This window comes from Mus musculus, chromosome 15, assembly GCF_000001635.26.
Source record: "Mus musculus strain C57BL/6J chromosome 15, GRCm38.p6 C57BL/6J".
NCBI classification, from domain to species: domain Eukaryota; kingdom Metazoa; phylum Chordata; class Mammalia; order Rodentia; family Muridae; genus Mus; species Mus musculus.
The window spans coordinates 34,371,255-34,390,988 of record NC_000081.6 but is presented as its reverse complement, the minus strand read 5'-3'; the positions used below and the strand labels follow the sequence as shown (position 1 = coordinate 34,390,988).

General features: G+C 43.0%; 1 protein-coding gene across 2 annotated transcripts in view; it reads right to left on the bottom strand.

Annotated features, from left to right (window-relative positions):
* Positions 1-19,734, bottom strand: part of Matn2 (matrilin 2) — a 129,562-nt gene that overhangs the window by 45,254 nt on the left and 64,574 nt on the right. For both annotated transcript variants that reach the window (NM_001358780.1, NM_016762.2), the window contains exons 5-6: positions 12,212-12,334; positions 2,143-2,265 (exon numbers count right to left, since the gene is read on the bottom strand). In NM_001358780.1, the coding sequence (NP_001345709.1) occupies positions 2,143-2,265; positions 12,212-12,334 (246 nt within the window). The remainder of the gene's footprint in view (positions 1-2,142; positions 2,266-12,211; positions 12,335-19,734) is intronic.

The following is a 19,734-nucleotide window of genomic DNA, read 5'->3' as shown; positions in this document are numbered from 1 at the left end:
GACTCCTTCCAGGAGGAAGTTTTGAGATCAGACAGATGTGTTTTCCCCCATTCCTTTGACCATGGGACCATGCTTCCAACTTCCCTAGTCCAGGATGTCTCCATCACACCATGGACCCTGGGTCACATGTGTCCTGGTGCTGTGACTAAACTGCTCTGTGTGGTAGGACTTGTGTTCCCGCTAACTTTCAACAGAAGTCTTGAGTTTTTATGTACCTTTCTGCTTTGTCAAGGCATATGGTACATGCTCATTAATACTAAAATCTTTGTGGCTAGTGTTATCTTTGTGTTAGTGTGTATGTGTTCATGTGTGCACAAGCATGTACACATGTGTGGAGGGCAGAGGTCAGCGTTGGGAATATACTTCAATTGTTCTCCATCTGAATCTTTTGAGATCAGATCTTTCTTTGAGCCTGAAGTTTACCTATTTGTCTAGACTCGTTGGCCAGTGGGCCCCAGGGAGCCTCCTGTTTATACCTCCTCAGTTGTGTTTCTTTTCACAGGGGTGCCAGAGACTCAAATCTCCTTGCTGGCACAGCAGTCACCTTACCAACTGTGTGATGTACCCAGATCCCAGCATCATCTTTTGTGAAAATGTAATTAGCACTAGCAATTTGATAAATCATTTCTATAAATGATCTTCTTTAGTCTTTAAGATAACAGACTGAATTATCTTTAAGTGTTACCATCTCCTGTTTCAGTTGAGGACATTGTGGCATAAGGTTTGCCCAAGATTGCCCACAGAGTCCACCTTTGATCAGGAATGCTGATTCATCAGCCCAGTGACCACAGTTCCCAGCCACAATGGCAGCCTGACTGTTGTTTTCTAGTTCAGAATATGGTTTCTTGAGGGTGTGGTGGGGCTAGGTAGACAGCATCTTGATGGGAACTGCTCAAGTTTTGTACAGAAAGGAGGGGAGACTCGGAGCAGAGCAGCCTACTAAACCACTCATCCCTTCCAAAAGCAAACAAACAGTTGTACATGAGCTATGTACTGGGCATGGAGGTCTAAATACCCTATCTTAGTCCAGCTCTGGACTAAGCTGCTCCTATCTTAGCACTTTTTTCTTCTTTCAGCAGCCCCTCTTCCCTGCTTTGTGTGATAAATGATGGCTTACTTTAAAATCCAGCCAAGATCTGTCCTCATCCCAGGACTTCACCTCCTTTGTTTTTACTGGCTCGTGTTTGGGCTCCAGTAACATATGTTTTCGATGTAATATGCCCTGTCTCTAGCTCTAGGGTTTTAAGCTGTTAATAGTTAGGGATTGGAGAATAGGAAATAGAAAGGATGCCTTTGAAAACACACACAGTAGTACATACAGGATATACCTTTGAAAGGTGGAAAGTACACCAACTTTTTATAAATTAAAATCCTATTTTCTCATTGATATACATTGCAGAGATAACTTATTTTATTTCTAATTGTTATTGGATCTTATGAAAATATCACTGGGCCCTGATATTTCATAAGTAGGCATTCCTCAAGTGACACTCCCACAGTATCACAGGATAATAAATCTATCCACAGAAGTTCCAAAGTGTCCCTCTGCACATTTATATTTAAAAGAGTACTCCTGGCATCTTTTATAAAACTGGTGATCACCTTTAGTTTATAGATTTTTCTGTTCCAATTTTAGAAGTTTAAGTTTAGTTCAATATTTATGCATATAGTTAAAATCAAACAGAACTAAACAGTTTACAGAAAACTTGAGCAGTTCTCAGCAAAATGCCATCCACCTATCCCCACCCCACCCTCAAGAAACCACATTCAGTTCCTTTTGGCTCAGCGATTTTCTGGCCCTCACGTGGAGTCAGAGCTGGAGCCCACAAACCACAGAGCTTAAGTGAAAATGTTCTTCAGGCCCTGTTATGATGATAGGCACAGCCATACTGAGGCAGCATGTGGGATGCTGATTTGGTTGTTAGCATGTCTTTCTCTAACAAAAGATGCCATCACCAAAAACTTTGACTGGAGATTATTGAGACCAAGTAAGCCATAATCTTAGGACTATACAGAAAGGCTGACACAGGAGGAATAGGAACAGATTTTCATGACTTAGCATGGGCTAATCCATGTGCAGGAAGGTCTACGTCCACAGTGCCCACCACAATAGCACGCTGTGTGCATGTGCGTGTAACTTACTTGAGCATGTTTTCTTATCGCTGTTAAGAGCAAATCCCTCGTGGCACCGGCACAGGTAGGAACTTTCAGCATTTACACACTCGTGTTCACATCCATGATTTTCTGAGGCACAGTAGTCCACAGCTGAAGAAAACAACACACATTTAGGATACAAAGAAGGGTGCAGAAGAATGTCAGAATACCTATAACAAAAATAATTAGAGCTAATAATGGTCCCATCCTCCACCCTCCCAAAACAATATGGATAAATAAACATGCAACATCCCCCTAAAAATCATGAATCTAAATCAGGCTTTCATTCTGGAATATAAAACATATATGGACAAGTATATTTAAAAATCAAAGAAAATCAAATCAAAATTATTATAAGGCACATCTATTGAACTGGGGAAAATGGAGATCAGATAAAACTTAGTGGCAGCTGTTAGTATAGCTAATGATAGCGCACTTATCTTGCACTCAAGAGGCTCCACGACCATAAAAACAACAAAGGAATGAAAACTCAAAGCAGTAAGTCAGCACAAACAATTACATAAATCATGAATAGCAATAAGAATCATTATGGAAGCAATCTGATCATTTAAATTTGCAAACCTAATTCTAGAAAATAACTGGAGTGGGAAATTATTTATATACAGTAAGATATTTATAGTAGCATCATCCATAGTGATCAAATAGGTTTGAAAGTCAGATAAGAACTTATAATAAGGGTAAATTATTTAGTGGTTCATGAGAAAACATACTGGATTATACCTCATTAGTTCCATATATATATTCACCGAGTATATACTATGAATCAGGCCCTGTTTTAGATGTTAGAGACAGAGTAAATAACAAACAAGACCCACACAGCCTCAAAGTGTTAACATTGGTGGTGGTATGACCAAAGTCATTAAATAACATCATCCATTAGAAGATGGAGAATGTTCTAGAGGAAATCAAGGTGAGTAGGACCTGTCGGGGAAGGAGGCTGGGATATGACAGAGGTGGTCTGGAAAGGGTTCTCTAAAAAGGTGATTGGGCAGTATTGAATTAGGTACCAGTCATAAGGACATCTGGAGTGTCCCAGGTAAGTGGAAAGGTCAGGAGGTGGGGTCACACGTACTGTGCTACAGAACTAGCAAAAAAGACCAATGCAGAGCGGGAAGAGAGGTAGAGACACAAGTTGTGTGGTTAAAAGAGACATGTGGGCTTCAAGGACTTAACATTCTATAGATCTCAGAACTGGTGTCCATGGCTTTACATGGAAGCAGAGGTAATAAGGGTAACATGAAGACAAGTCAGTATGACTGATGAAAAGGAGTAAGTAGGGGTGGTTCTGATGTTAAGGTCCTGTTCCCCAATTGGTTCTTGATCTGTCAGTAAAGAAGCCATGGGCCAATTGCTGGGTGGAAGGGATAGATAGGACTTCTGGGTCTCTGGAAGCAAGCAGGGAGATGCAAGGCAAGGAGAGGAGAGTTCTCCATCCATGTGAGATCTCAAAACAGAGTGGCCACACAGGCCACTCCTACAGGTGGATGGTCAAGGGTGTTTGGCAGGTACTAGATGTAACTGAGCAACAAAAGTTTAGAGCAGGTGGGAAGTGTGTCGATAAGGGCATGCTAGCCTTGAGAGTTTAATAATGCCCAGCAATTACACCAAGAAGGTAAGTTGAAAATGAACATCTCTGTGTGTGTGTCATTTATCTGTGGATTCAAGGGAAGTGGGGTGGGGGCTCATAGCAGTCTATTCCCGGAGCTTGGCAGGGTAGTAAAAGCCACACGCAACAAGAATAGCCAGGAAGATGAAGAGCAAGCAAATATACTAGCCATGCACAAGGACCTAAGTCCAACTCCTGGATCCTGTATAGAAAGATAGATAATAGTAGATCACATCTGTAACTCAGCACTGCTATGGTGAGACAGGAGGTGGAGACAGAATGGTTGGAAGCTGAGAGCCTGGAGTACAAAGAGACCTTGCCTCACAAAATGGAAGATGGAAATTTACTCCCTCAAATTGTCCTCTGACTTTCACATGAATGCTGCAGCACTAACTTGCATACTCATGAGCACGTGGGTATGCACGTTCGCGTGTGCGCGCACACGCGCGCGCACACACACACACCACATACTACACACACCACATCACCCCCACCACCACACACACTACACACACATACCACATATACCACACACACACACACACACACACACACACACACATCACTCCCCACAACACACCATATACATCACACACACATATCACACCATACCACACACACACCCTGCATCACTCCCCCCTCCCCATTCCCCTCTGCCCTCTCTCTCCACATCCTCCCTCTCTCTGCTTTTCTTTGTCTTTACTGCCCTCTCAACTCCCCTCCCCATGCCACGTATAAACTCTATTCTATACAATACTGTTCTGTGGCTGGTCCCTCAGGGGGAAGGGATGCCTCAGCATGGGCCTGTAGAGGGACCTACTTCCACCACACCTGACTGCACATCCACCAAACATATTCCTCCTCTCTATCTTTTTATAAAACATAACACACACACACACACCACACATATATACACTAAACACACACCACATACACATATATACAGTAAACACACACCACACACACACCAGATCACACACATACCAAACACACACCATACACACTACACCACACCACACACACCACATCACATACACATCACACACACACCAAACACACCACACACACACACACACACACACACACACACACACACACATACATGCACACACACACTTTGTTAAGGAAGGTATCATGTGAAGATTATTAGACTTCAGGACTGCAAATTAGTATCACAAATTAAGAAGGGGCAGGAAGACCCTTTGTTGTGTGCATGGCCTTGCTGGCATCTTGGTTCAGGTTTCTAGTTTCCTATATTTTTGACATTGCTGTTGCTTTAAGTCCCCCAAATTTAGGACACTTTGGTAGATAGCCCTAGGGCCAATCCCTGGGTGTTAAACGTGGGGCCAATGGGATTCCTGCTGAATTAGAGATGAATCCAGAGAAAAGTATCAAGATCAACTCCAGACATTTGGACAGAACCATAGGAAGGATGGCTCGACCAAGAACTAAGATAGAGATGGTTTGAAGATTGTGGCAGGAGGACCCACACTACCATCTGGAGCATCAAGGGGACATTAGCATTATAGTTGTGATGGCTACATTGCTCATAGACATACAAAGTCTGGTGAAAAAAATTAGATCCCAGGCAGGCAAGACAGCTCAGAATAAAGACACTGTGTCATCCTGACAAACTGAGTCAGACTCCTAAGAACCCATGAAGGGGCAGAAGGAGAGAACCAGTTACATAGATGTCCTGTGGCTCCACATGTGTGCTGTGGCATGTGCACTACCCCATCCCAGAAATAATCAATGGTAACGTTTTAAAAAGCAGATCTCAAAACTGCATATGTATAGTGATTATATCCTTTTCCTAAAGTAGAGCCCACAAATGGGAAGTAAGAGTTACTGTTAAATTCAAGTGGTAGGATTAGATAGATAAATATATGTTTGATACATGCGTACTTTTTGTTGTGGTTTCTGTACTAAGGGCTGAACCCAGAGCCTGTGTGTATTAGGCAAGTGCTCTATCACTGTGCTGTGCACTCCATTGGCCTTTGCAGTTCCTTACAAGAAAAATCATGCATGGATGAGACACTAGTGCATCCAACACCGTACCTGAAGGATGCAGAGGGGAAGCCAAGACCTTAAAGAGCAACAGCCTGTGTTGTGTGCTTCTTTTGCTTTCTGAGTGAATCAAGCTTCAGTCGGAAGCAAAGCTTTTAAAACATCACCTCTGCAAGTAGTTCTAATAGCCCCTAGTATCTGTGAGTTCAATACATAGCACTTGACTTTCAAGTCCTATGATATTTCTGGTGCTACATAGACAAGGGTCACATTACTATATCACAAAGAACTCAGATTCTTCACCTCTTTTGAACTTCTCATAATCCCCTGTTTGGAAGCTATAGAAGAAACTATATAAGATAACATTCTACATAAGCAGCTTTTTTTATTAGATATTTTCTTTATATACATTTCAAATTTCAAATGCTATCCCGAAAGTTCCCTATACCCTCCCCCCGCCCTGCTCCCCTACCTACCCATTCCCGCTTCTTGGCCCTGGCATTCCCCTGTACTGGGGCATATAAAGTTTGCAAGACCTAGGGGCCTCTCTTCCCAGTGATGGCCGACTAGGCCATCTTCTGCTACATATGCAGCTAGAGACACAAGCTCTGGGGGTATTGGTTAGTTCATATTGTTGTTCCACCTATAGGGTTGCAGACCCCTTCAGCTCCTTGGGTGCTTTCTCTAGCTTCTCCATTGGGGGCCCTGTGTTCCATCTTATATGTCCATCTTATGGACAAATGGATGTATCTGGAGGATATCATCCTTTGTGAGGTAACCCAATCACAAAAGAAGTCATTAGATATGCACTCACTGATAAGTGGATATTAGCCCAGAAACATAGAACACCCAAGATACAATTTGCAAAACACAAGAAAATCAAGAAGAAGGAAGACCAATGGGTGGATACTTTGTTCCTCCTTAGAATAGGGAACAAAATACCCATCAAAGGAGTCATAAGCAGCTTTTAAAGCTGAACACAATTCTTCATAAATCAAAGCTCTCTTTCCCTTTAAGGCCTCTGGGACTTTATGTGACTGAGGTAGTTGGAGTGCCTGCATACTAGACTATCTATCTGTGCATATCTCACCTTGGCTGAGATGTGTGCTTATAGAGCAGTGTGGTGGAACACCTGTGCTCTTGAACACCCTCATTCTTCCGCTGACCACATGGTATGTCTGTAAGGCATAAGTTCTCAAGTTGTGGTCTGTGAACTGCTCACATCAACAATCATTTGAAAATTTACCTACAATATCAATTCTCTGGTCCTGCCCTAGACAAGTGGGATCAGAATTTCTGGTTATGGGAACCTGGAATCTGTGTCAACAAGTCCCTAGGGGATTCTAGTGTATGATAAATTTTAATAGTCTCTGTTAAATTGTAACAACATACTATACATGCCATTTGTTCATGATATTGTAACTAACTATAATAATAACAAGTAAGTATAAGCACTCAGAATTTTTCTTAAAAATAAAAATTAAGTTAATAGCTTTGGAGAAACTTGAGGCTTGGTACCAACTAAAGTTACTCTGAGAACAATAATTTTATGGTATTATAAATATAAAAGATGGAGTATTTTTTATTAATATCAACAAGGATCCTGACCCTAGATTATTTTACAGAAATTTTCATATCCTGTGCCAACTTAAAGAACTCCAAACTGAGAAAATCCCAGATAATATGTCACAGGAATGATGTATACAATAAAGATGTTAAATAAGCCTATTTTTTTCAAATAAGCCTATTTAATGTTTTGAAACTACTATTAAATATGACTTTTATTAAACATACACTTGTTTTTAATTAAAACAATTAAGATATGTTTGTGTACATAGGTGAGATGTTTAGGAATGGAGCTGTCTGTTTTGAGGTTTATGGCAGGGTCAGAGTCTCTTAGTATGTAGGTCAAGCTGGCCTGGAATTTGTAGCAATGTTTCTTAAGTGCTTGGGTTACAATTGTATATAACCATGCCCTACCAGCTGAACTCATAGTTTTTAGGGCATCCCTTTTTTATGGTATTTTCCATTCCTCAGCCAGCTACAGGCCACTGTCACAGAATGAGATTCTCTCGGGCTGATTCTGAGGCTGCTTTGTCCTCTGTGTGCACACCTGTCTGAACCAAGGAAGGGCTGAATTCAGTGACTGGAAGTTCCTGAGACCCTGGTCTATACAATTTCAATGTTTCAATGCTGTCATTGACTCAGTATCAGGCCACTTAGGGGTGGTGGTCCAGGCCACCAATCAGCAGTTGGACATGAAAAAACCCATTTCCAGTCATGTGAACCTCAGAGTTTTAGGATACAGAAAGTTCTAGTGGACTCATCTTGGTCTTTCTTTACCAAGTATTTTGGATTTGTTGCATAACTTCCTAAGTTCCAAAATTGTACTTTTGAAAAGGAAGGCCAAGGTTATGGGCAGATGTCTGGAGCTGACCACTCTCCTTATTCACTCCAACAAAATCCCTTCCGTTATCTCTGCCTGGAGTCTCTATGTGCACCTTCAAAGATGAGAAGAATACTGGAACTCCCTGGCCATCATTCCTTGTCCAGGCGTATAGATCACAGAGGGCCAAGAGTCAGAAATGAGCCTTGCTGAATGTAGTCTCTGCTCAATGTGTGAGAAACCACCCAGCTGTCTTCAGACATAAACAGTACTTTAGTGCAGTGACAAAGACTAAGGTGAATTTGTCATGATATTTTATCACAGCAACAGAGAAGTAACTAATGCACATACCTTAGAGACATCCTTACATGTAGTCACCCATAGAAAGCATCAAGGAAATACAAGCATCTAACTGAGATCAAGTGCCTAATCAATAGACATTGAAATGGCGGTAGATTGTCTGACTCTAATAGAGTCACGTGTTAAACTGACCTGTAAGCTTCATGTTATTATCCTTACTTTACAGACTGAGATGACTGAACCATAAAGAAATCCAGAGATGTATAAAAGCAATGACAATGGTATTTTCCACACAGGATGACTGTCATACATGTAAAATACTTCAGAGAGGTGCCAGGACCAGTAACAGTCAATAAATGCAAGTACATTTTTATCACCATCACTCTAAGAACATAAGGTTGGACTGATCGACGTATGGACACCTACGCCATTTATTTAGCTCAGGAGCACTTAGTTCAGTGATGACGGAATCAGTCAGTGTGTTGCGCCTTCGATACCACTGACAAGCCAGTACCAGATGTGAGTGACTTTAAGCAAATTAGTGTAATCATTTGAATTCTTATGTCCTTCCAAAATTCATGTTCAAATTTAATTTCTAATGCACTAGTACTGGGAAATGTGGCCTTTAGTAAGTGGCCATACCACAAGGGCTCTGCCTTCAGTAGCTCAGTGCTTGAGTGAAGTGCTCGTCTAGAGTGCCCAGGTTCTGTTCCCAGCATCCAAGTATGGCAGATTGCAACCACTTCCTCTTCTGGCCTCCATGGACCTCAGAACTCACATGTATGTACCCTACACACACACACACACACACACACACACACACACACACACACACTTAAAAATAAAACCAATCTTTAGAAAGGTCTCCATAGTATTCAGTCCCGTCTGCCTGTCCACCTTCCATGACAAGATGACACAGAGTTGAAGGTGCCACCTTGAAAACAGAGAGCAACCTTCACCAGGCAGCCTGTACCATTTAGAATACATTTCTACTAATGAATTATCCAGCTTTAGGTATTTTATTGGGAGAGCATGAATGAATGAAGACAAAAAGGAAAAATTGAATTTGCAGTTTAAAAACTAATTGAGGGAGAGCTCATTCAAAGGACAGAAACGGCAATGCAAGTTCAACCTAACGAAGAAGAGTTCAACTTGCTCAGTTTCTACTCTGCTCAGATAGTTGGAAGGAAAATAGGACCAAGGCTACCCCCATTTACAAAGCCACTAGTAAACATCGGGTAAGCAAGTTCACGAGAAAACGCACTCCCAGAGAAAAAGCACAGTCCATGAGTGATGTACAGAGTGGGGTGACAATGAATACAGCTTCAATAGCAGCTAACGCATTTCAAAGTCAGGAGCTCCACTAAACCACATAGGGCATCTCAATGAGTAAATGCAGTTCAGTAACTCAGATGGGTGGAGATGTTAACTAGAACTCATGAGTCGGTACCTAAGAGATTGACACTCACTCAGGGCACAGTGATAGTTCCAACCTAGCTCTCCAGATGTCTCTCTTCTCCATTTCTGTCCTCTCTGGGCTCTCGATGCAGCAACTGCCTTTCTAGAAATTTGACCCCTTAACTGAGGCTACTGGCCACAGAGTTCTACTTGGTCATCTCACACCTATCTCCTCATAGATCTTGGTCAGCGGCTGTCAAGGGCAGTGGAAGATGGTAACGTAAGGACCATCATGGGGATGAGACGTGCACCACCTTAGGATATATGTTTCTCTTGGCTTACCATTTTTCTGCTTGATGGCCAAATACAGGCAAGACATACTTGGCATTTTGATTGTGAGCCTAGACTTTAATGGCTGAACTATCTCTCCAGCCCAAGACACTCTCATATGCTTATAAGCATTAGCACTAAAAGCACTCTTCTTGGATGAATACAATACAGTGCTGCTCCCTGGCAACCACAGCATGGACTCACCCTTCAGCAAATGTCAAATTCCAAGCTTACAGCATAATCCTGAGAGACACAAAGATTCTCCACTACTCTGGGACAATTAGACAATTATTTGGTAACGGAGAGGAATGGGTTCCCCACCACCCTCCAGTTTCCCAAGGGCCAGGAGTTGGCCTCCTGCTCGTCTGTCCTCTGTGACTTTCACACTCTTAGTTCATTCTGTGTCTCCTCTCACTCAATTAGAACTTTTCTCCTGCCTCCTTGGCACTATCTCGTCCTTCCTCATATGCCCATCCCCCACCTTTTTCTTTTCATTTCTTTTTCAGTTCACAAAGTTTCTACTCATTTAACAACAGAAAGGCGCAAAAAAAATGTTTTGTAGTACATATTTCTATGGGGGAAACTATGGTAGAAAATGCAATGAATTATTAGCAGTGATTTTTCTCAACCTTTAAATATTAATTGTACAATAAAGAATTAGTGAAGCAAAATAATAATTGGTTGGATCAGGGTTGACGTCTGTTTTGGCGGTGTGTCAACAGAATACTCTGACACTCTGTCATAGTTGCCACCAGGAAATTAACACCCCATCCCCAGTAAATAGCTCCAAGGCTTAGGAGACAGATTCCATTTGCTGATCTCAGATGAGGGTAGTTTTCAAACTCACCAGTGTATAAAAGCAAAGCCGCAATACTCTCATTACTCTCATGCAAATAGCAAATGGCCGCTTTTTGTTGTTGTTTTCCTTTTTCATAAACCTAACAATCTAGGTATGCTGGAAAATATGCATTTGAAATACAAAAGCGAGCTGGGCGTGGTGGCGCACGCCTTTAATCCCAGCACTTGGGAGGCAGAGGCAGGCGGATTTCTGAGTTCGAGGCCAGCCTGGTCTACAAAGTGAAGTCCAGGACAGCCAGGGCTATACAGAGAAACCCTGTCTCGAAAAACCAAAAAAAAAAAAAAAAAAAAGAAATACAAAAGCATAAAGGAAACAGGACATGAAGAGAATCAACATGACCTCTGAAAGCAATGGGCTATAGAACAGAAAAGCTAGATTTGGTCAGGACTCTATGTTCACTTCAGCTCACCTTACTGAACATCTGTTATTTACCTACTATTTCTTGCTCTAATGATAAATAAGATCAGGCAAGGGTACTTTAGCCAATCAGGAAGGTCCTGCATACATATTAGGGGTTTTCTGGCCTGTTCGCCAAGGGCTAAGGAAAACTACAACCCATCAGTGAAGAAATCAGAGGCTAGCCCAACCCCTAACCCGCTCAGCGTGGTGTCCTCAAGTTGGAAGGGTGTTCGGCTGTGAGTCTGTGTTTGTAGCTCGCACTTGCTGGAGACCCCCTCCCCAGCTTTATGTTTGAGATTGCTTATTTTCTGTGACCATGATGCCAGTGCACACAGTTGAGCCTTTCACTGACCTGCAGGTCCAAAGTGAGAGATAAGACTGCCAGTGTTTTTGAGGTACTGCATAGTATCCCTCCCTGCCCATCACCAAGTAAAATGTATGTATAATACATGAGCTTACAGTTACATCCCCACGCTCTGCCCTTTTCAAGCAGTGAAGTAGAAAGCAATTACATTTATATAGATTATCTTCAAGCATGGTTTATGTGAATGATCTAGAATAAACAGATACTGACCCCAAGTAAAAACTAAGTCTTTAAAATTCAAAATCTGCCTAAAAACTAGACCACAAAACCAAGAACTTCATTAAAACCCAAAGGACAATCTGGGCTTTGTGCATGTTTGTTCTACCCACTGTCCTTCCTATTCATAATGTGCCCTTCCTCGGCACACAGGACTGGAGAGATACCTACCTGTACATCGCTTCCCGTCCTCGGCCAAGGTGTAGCCACTGTAGCACTGGCAGACAAAGGAACCCAGCATGTTCACGCACAGCTGCTCACAACCATGGTCCTCTGTGGCACACAAATCCTGGACTGAGACAAAATTGCACCATTAGCACATAACTCTGGAGGAGAAGAGCTATTGGTCCATGACACTTCAACTCTATAGCACTTACTACAGTAATCTTTAGAAACATTACACATTTTAATATATTATTATCATTGTAGAAAATTGAGGGCAAAATAGATAAAAGGGAACTCCACCTGCAGTCTACTACCCAGAAAAAACACTGGTGACATTTTGTGCATTTTAGCATATATTAAAAACATTTTCAAAGTTGGAATTATATGGAAACTGAATAATTTTAATTAATATTTGTCTTTTCCTGTGGTAATGAAAACCGCTCTGAACATATTTTGAGGGCTCATATGAGTCGAGCTGAGCGCAAGAGGTTCAATTGCTCCCAGAAAGTACCATTCCTAATCTCTGGCATGCATAGCTTCACCAACACATGCCGGGATGACTTAGTTTTGAGCTGCTTTTGACACTGTGCAGATAAGGCAGCCAAGTAAGGTACGGACTTAACAGTCTGCTGGAAACATGGTATGGTGGTTTGAGTAGGAATGGACCCCACAGGCTCTCACCAAGGAGTGGCACTATTATAGCAGGTGTTGTCTTGTTGGAGTAGGTGTGGCCTTATTAGAGAAAGTGTGTCACTTGGGAAGGGCTTTGGGGTTTCAAATGCTCAAGCTAAGCCCAAGTACTCTGTCCTTCTGCTGCCTACCAATCAAGATGTAGAACTCTCAGCTACCTTTCCAGAACCTTGTCCCCTTACATACCACAGTGCATCCTACCAGGACAATAATGGACTGTAAGTGTAAGCTAGCCTCAGTTAAATATTTTCCTTTTAAGAGTTGGCATGCCCATTGTGTTTCTTCATGGCAACAGAACACTGACATAGACCCGTGGCAAGTCCAAGCACAACACCGATCTTTAGATTTCCATCATCCTTTCCTCTTCCCATCTGACTATAGGAAAGGTTCTAGGAAAACTTTGTATGTGCTCTGCTTGTCCACCTGCACAATCGACACCAGATGCCATGAGTGACGAGCCAAATTACAGGGAGTGACAGAGGAGTGACTATTGACAGTCTGGCTTGAGTTAGTCATCACATATCCACAAAGTGCTGAGCAGCTGGTCATTCACACGCAGTATGGGAACATGTGTATGGGGGTTCTCCTCAGCCATGGGCTTAGGAATACGTTAGAGGAAGAAGAGGTTAAAGGCACCTTCAACCCATCAGTGAGTCAGCCTCTCCTTGGCACAGGTGGGCAGACAAGATGATGCTGTTTTCTGGCAAGGAGACTCCTTGGATGCCATGAAATGACAGAAATGACACTCTAGTTACAATCCTGCCATTAAAATCAGCAAAAGCCAGAGAGCATAAAGGGGACTGAATGAATTAAAGAGATATTCCTTTGGTTAAAAAGCATCACTACATCAAGGGTGATGAAAACTCAGTTACCCAGAAAACTGTCAGCTGCTGACTCTAATCTTTATACTTAAAAGGAAAAAAAGAGTCTGTACCACTGAAACAAAGATTGAGTTTATCTTTAACTGTGTGTTTGTATGTGCTCACCAGCATAGCTGCCTACAGAGGGAGCACGGGGTCAGATCCTCTGGGGCTGGTGACACAGGCTGTTGTGAGCCACCTGACATGGAACTGAACTGAGGTCCTCCGCAGGATGCTCTTTGTGGTTGGGCCACCTCTCCAGCCTCATCATCCTTCCTTGTTACTAAAATATCCCTTATTAAATTAGTTTTTGACAATTTTGTACAAGTAATACTTTTCTGGTTCTCTCGCTCTTCTTTCTCCCTACCAGTCTCTTCCCCATATTCATGTCATTTCATCCTGTGACCCACTGAGTTTACCCTGGGCTTTCTGTGAAACCTTGAGTTTAGGACTATCCAGTACATCCTGGGGGATGGAGTTACCAATGGGTATACAACTAAAGATAATGACTGTCCTTCCCCAGGAATCCATCTGTAGGCAATAGCTCAGCAAGGAAGAGTCGGGCCCATAAGTTCCTATGGATCTATGATTAACTATGGCCAGTCTTGTGAAGGCCCAGTGCAGGCGGCCAGGGCTGCTGGAACAGCGTGATTTCAATGGCTGCTATGTCCTGGAGAGTGCATTCTGTGGTCCTTCTCCCATATTCCCGCTCTTACATTCTTTCTGCTCCCCATTCTGTGATTTCCCCTTGGCCTCAGAGGGGGTGTCATAAAGCCCCCTGCCTTTAAAATCTTTTTAAAATTTATTTTATTTATATGAGTACACTGTAGCTGTCTTCAGACACCCCAGAAGAGGGCATCAGATCCAATTACTGATGGTTATGAGCCACCATGTGGTTGCTGGGAACTGAACTCAGGACCCTCTGGAAGTGCTCTGAACTGCTGAGCCATAAGCCCCTTTTCTAGGGATAAGCCCTCTACTGTCACATATTCTTAGCACCATGAACATCCACGGGTCTGCATTTGTCTCATTTACTTTGTACAATGCAGGTTCTCTAATTGTCCCTTCCTGGGCATGATGGCTCAGTCTGCAAAGTTACTGTCTTGGCAACATGAGGACCTGAGTTTGATCCCCAGAACCCACATAAATAGCCAAGCATGGTAGCAGGCACTTATTTTTTTCTTTTTTCTTTTTTTTTTATTACATATTTTCCTCAATTACATTTCCAATGCTACCCCAAAAGTCCCCCATACCCTCCCCCCCACTTCCCTACCCACCCATTCCCATTTTTTTTTTTGGCCCTGGCGTTCCCCTGTACTGGGGCATATAAAGTTGGTAGCAGGCACTTATAATCCTGGCAGTGAGATGGGAGGCGGAACAGAATCGCTGGCACTCCCTGCTAGCTTGCCTCACACCCTTGGCAAAGACATAGGCAGACCCTCAAGCAAAAGGTGCCTGGTGCCTGAGCAACAACAGCTGAGGCTGTCCTCTGACCTCCACAGACATGTACACATGTGCATACACACACATGTGCACATACACAAAAACATACATAAATAAGTACTTGGCCTTTGAATTTTGTATTGTGCTTTCAGATAAACATTAAATTGACAAAATGATAAAAACGGATCTCTATTAAATAAACTGGGCACTTTTTAAAAAACTTTTTATTTTTATGTGTATGGGTGCTTGCCTGCGTGTACAAACGACTGTGCACCACATCCATGAATGTAGTTCCCAAGCAGGCCAAAAGAAGGCATCATATCCCCTAGAACTGGAGTTAGAAAAGTTGTGAGCTGTCATATGGGTGTTGGAAGTCAAACCCAAATGCTCTGGAAGAGAGCCAGTGTTCTTTTCCATGGAGCCATCTCTCTGCAGCTTGAGCTGGAGCCCTTACAAAAAAACTTAAGATTTACACTCTCACATATTAAACTGCTCAGGTCTAAGCAGGAGAATGGAGACGGAGGGGACATGCTGATATGCAGGAGACCAGGAGAGGCTTGGCATTTGGAGTTTACTCTGGGAATTCCATGGAACGGGGCAGGAGAGCTTGGGAAGGATTGCTAACACCAGATGCTGAGAGCCCTCTAGTAGGCTGCCGAATCTGAACTCTGTTCAACAGGGGAGACTCCATCCAAACTGTGCTTTGTATTCTCGTGTGACTGACAGCATCTGTCACAGGTATTCTCAGCTCTGGGGACCTTAGCAGACTTCCAGCATAGCTCAATGAAAACCATTGACTTGTATGAGAACAGTATTAGGGCCCTCAGTCCCAGGCTTCAGTGTGCCTGGAGGGTGACAGCCAGTTTGCCTGGTGCTATGAGGAGTTTTGGCCTCACACACTGGCTGGCTGTGCACTCCAGCGCAGACCCTGCTTGCTCCCTCCCCAGCATGCATCATGATGTTAATGGTGCATGTGTTTATATGGTGATGCAGTCACTGGGTCATCCTTTGTGCTGGCTACCTGCGAAGGGACTTAGAGTCCCTTCGCAGGTAGCCAGCACAAAGTCTTGCTGCTGAGAAAATACGGGCCCAGCTCATGGCAACAGTTGCTTCTAGCCATCTCTGCAGGAGGCAAGAGCTTGTGTCTCTGCTCCAAGTATTGCCTGGCTCCGTTAGGGTCACTAGACACCCTCCCCCAACTCCCCTCCCACTCCCACACAGCCTTCACACAGATGTACTAACCAGGAAGAGCAAGAAGAGGTGGGTATAAGGGCTTTTCGTTAGTCATTTACTAACAGTTGCCTGGCTTCAAAATTCTGAGAAAGCTTTTGTAATAACAAGAGAAAATTCGTGTATTTTCGTGTATTGTCTTTTCTTCTTTCTTTCCTTCTTTCTTTCTTTCTTTCTTTCTTTCTTTCTTTCTTTCTTTCTTTCTTTCTTTCTTCCTTCCTTCCTTCCTTCCTTCCTTCCTTCCTTTCTTCCTTCCTTCCTTCCTTCCTTTCTTCCTTTCTTCCTTCCTTCCTTCCTTCCTTCCTTCCTTCCTTCCTTCCTTCCTTCCTTCCTTCCGAGTTTCTCTGTGTAGTCCTGGCTGTCCTGGAACTCACTCTGTAGACCAGGCTGGCCTCAAACTCAGAAATCTGCCTGCCTCTGCCTCCCCAGTGCTGGGATTAAAGGCGTGCGCCACCACTGCCCGGTTCGTGTACTGTCTTAAAAGTATCATTTCAAAACAAATGAACAAGGTACTTGAGATACTATGTGGTTTTATTTTTGTACCAGACGACTTAGAACAGACAGAGCAAATGAGGAAATGCTGATTATTTTCTAGACAGGCCAGGACTCTGCAAAGTGCAAGGAATAACTGTGTGGCCCTGTCTATTAGACATTCTGGAGTCCTTTCAAAAAACACTGATGTTAGAACTGGAAGATGCTCAGATAGTAAAGTGCCTGTCGGGCAAGCATGAGGACCTGAGTTCAATCCCAAGGCAATATAAAAAGTCAGACACAGGTGCTTGTAACCCCAGCACTGGGGAGACAGAGATAGATGAGCCAGCCTAGCTTGTCTGGTAAGCTCCAGGACCCAATGAGAGATTCTATTGGCATCGAGAAAAGGAGAGGGGGAAAAAAAGAGAAGGGGAAAAATGAAAGAAAAAGAAAGGAAGGAAGAGGAAAGGAAAGGAGAAGGACAGGGTAGGGCAGGGCAGGGCAGGGCAGGGCAGGGCAGGGCAGGGCAGAGCAGGGCAGAGCTCCCCTTTCCATTCCCCATTCCACCACACTAACCATGAAATTCACTTACTTACAGTTGTGCCAAGATACACCCGTTCTATTAAACTACACTGGCTCAGGGGAAGAATTTCAGCAGCAGTGTTTGCTAAATATCCTCAAAATCCCCAGAGTGTGGTAGTCAGAAAATCACCAAACCCCTTGAAAAAGAAAAAATCCCCATGATCCTCTGAGTGGACAGTATTCAGACTTCTTTTGTGACCTGGAACCCCAAGGCTCAGTTTTCTCTCCCCAGACACACATGAGAATGCAGTGTGGACTGGAAAGCTCCCAGTCCCAGAGAATTGCCCCATGAATACTGAGCTTGCCAGCTGGCTCTCTGAGGCTGTTCTTTCATACTGTTTTTAGAATGTCGTAATTTATGACCATGAGTGATTTGTACTGACCCAAGGGAGACTGTTAAGAGATTAATCTTATTAAACAAAGTCAAAGGAATAAACGAAGACTGGGCTCTAACCAAATGCCTTCTTGTTTTCCTAGCATTGAACACTTCCATTTGACAAAAAAGTACAAAAGTTTTTGGACAATTCCTTATGCTTTTGAAAAACAACTTTCTCCCTCAAGGCCTGGAGGACTTCACTGAAGAGTGATAAACCCACTTCTGGGTATGGAAGAGACCTTGGCTTCAGAGTTCCTGTTACCCTGGCACAGCCTTCTGCCTTCTTTGCCTGGTGACCCAAGTATGGCTTGAGACATCAGTCAAGCATCATCTCTTTCAGAAGCCTGTTCAAAGACTTCATCCTCAGGATCTTGCAGCAACTCCCTCTGGTCTCTCCTCTGCTTAACTGTCTTAGTGGCTTCCTGATGCTCTAGCGTGATATCCCAACCATCCAATTCGAGGTAGAGTACTATACAATTCCTGGCTACTCTTCAGTGTTAGTTAATGCCTCTCTATTTCCCCTCTTTATCCTTCAAATCAAGATTTTTCATGCTCCAAGACTGAACATGTTGCTCTTTTTTTTTTTTAACCTTAAATGTTTATACCCCTTCCTTGCCTGCTTTTCACCTACCTAATTTTTATGTATCCTTTAGGATACATCTTAAAGTATATTTTATGAGGGGCAGAGAGATGGCTAGGCAGTGAAGAACACTGACTGCTCTTCCAGAGGTCCTGGATTTAATTCCCTGTATTCATATGGTGGCTCACAACCATCTAGAAGGGGCTCTGAGTTCCTCTTCTGGTGTGTGTGAAGACAGAGTGCATATATAATATTTTTTAAAGTGTATTTTCCAAAGAGACATCAGTTGCATTTGTCAAGTTCTCCCTCACAGTTTCCCCCTATAGTTCTCACAACAATTCTAACTTAATGCTTAATTTGTAAATAACATGAACCTATCCTGCCTGTCACACAGGAGCAGACTCCGCAAGCTCAACTACTCAGCCTGATGCCTGGCATGTGGTCTGTGAAGGAATTTCTGTGAATGACAGAATTATTCCACTTGTTCATTCAAGAACATTCTTCATTGTGTAAGGAAAACAATAGTGAATCAAATGGATCAGAAAAGATGTAAGGAAAAAAATTCCACTGAGAATCTAGTAAGGGATTCTTTGGTGTGCTGGAGTTGACTGGCATTTCTTCCACATAGGTAGCTTGAAATGGCCATGGTAGAGTGTTTATACCAGGGAAACTGGAAAACACTGTAAACCAGAGCCTTTTCCCTAGATAGATGGTTAAATACTGACTATCTGGTGGGTATATAATGAGGGACCAGCAACACTATCTTGTAAGCAGGGAGTAAGGCGTGGTTAAGAACTACCACTTGTTAAAAAAAAAAAATCAAATAAACCGAGCGTGGTGGTGCACGCCTATAATCCCAACACTTGGGAGGCAGAGGCAGGCAGATTTCTGAGTTCGAGTCCAGCCTGGTCTACAGAGTGAGTTCCTGGACAGCCAGGGCTACACAGAGAAACCCTGTTTCAAAAAACAAAACAAAATAACCCCCCCCCCCCAAAAAAAGAGTATTCCACCACACCCAGCAAGAAACAACATTCATAAAGCTGTGAAATAATTTAATTGAGAAAGTACCCTGTTTACAAAGTTTATAGATGGAAGCAGGCTTAACAAACACACACTCCTCACCTCCTAAATCTTGAGACAGGATGGAGAAAGGTCTACATGACACAGGCATGACCCTAGAGACAAGATTGGCCCAAGTCACAATTCCATAAAGATGGTTTCATTTTATTGGGTACTTAGGGAGGCTTCAGACATGGATATGACACTTACAAAATATTTTAAAAGTATCTTTGGCTAT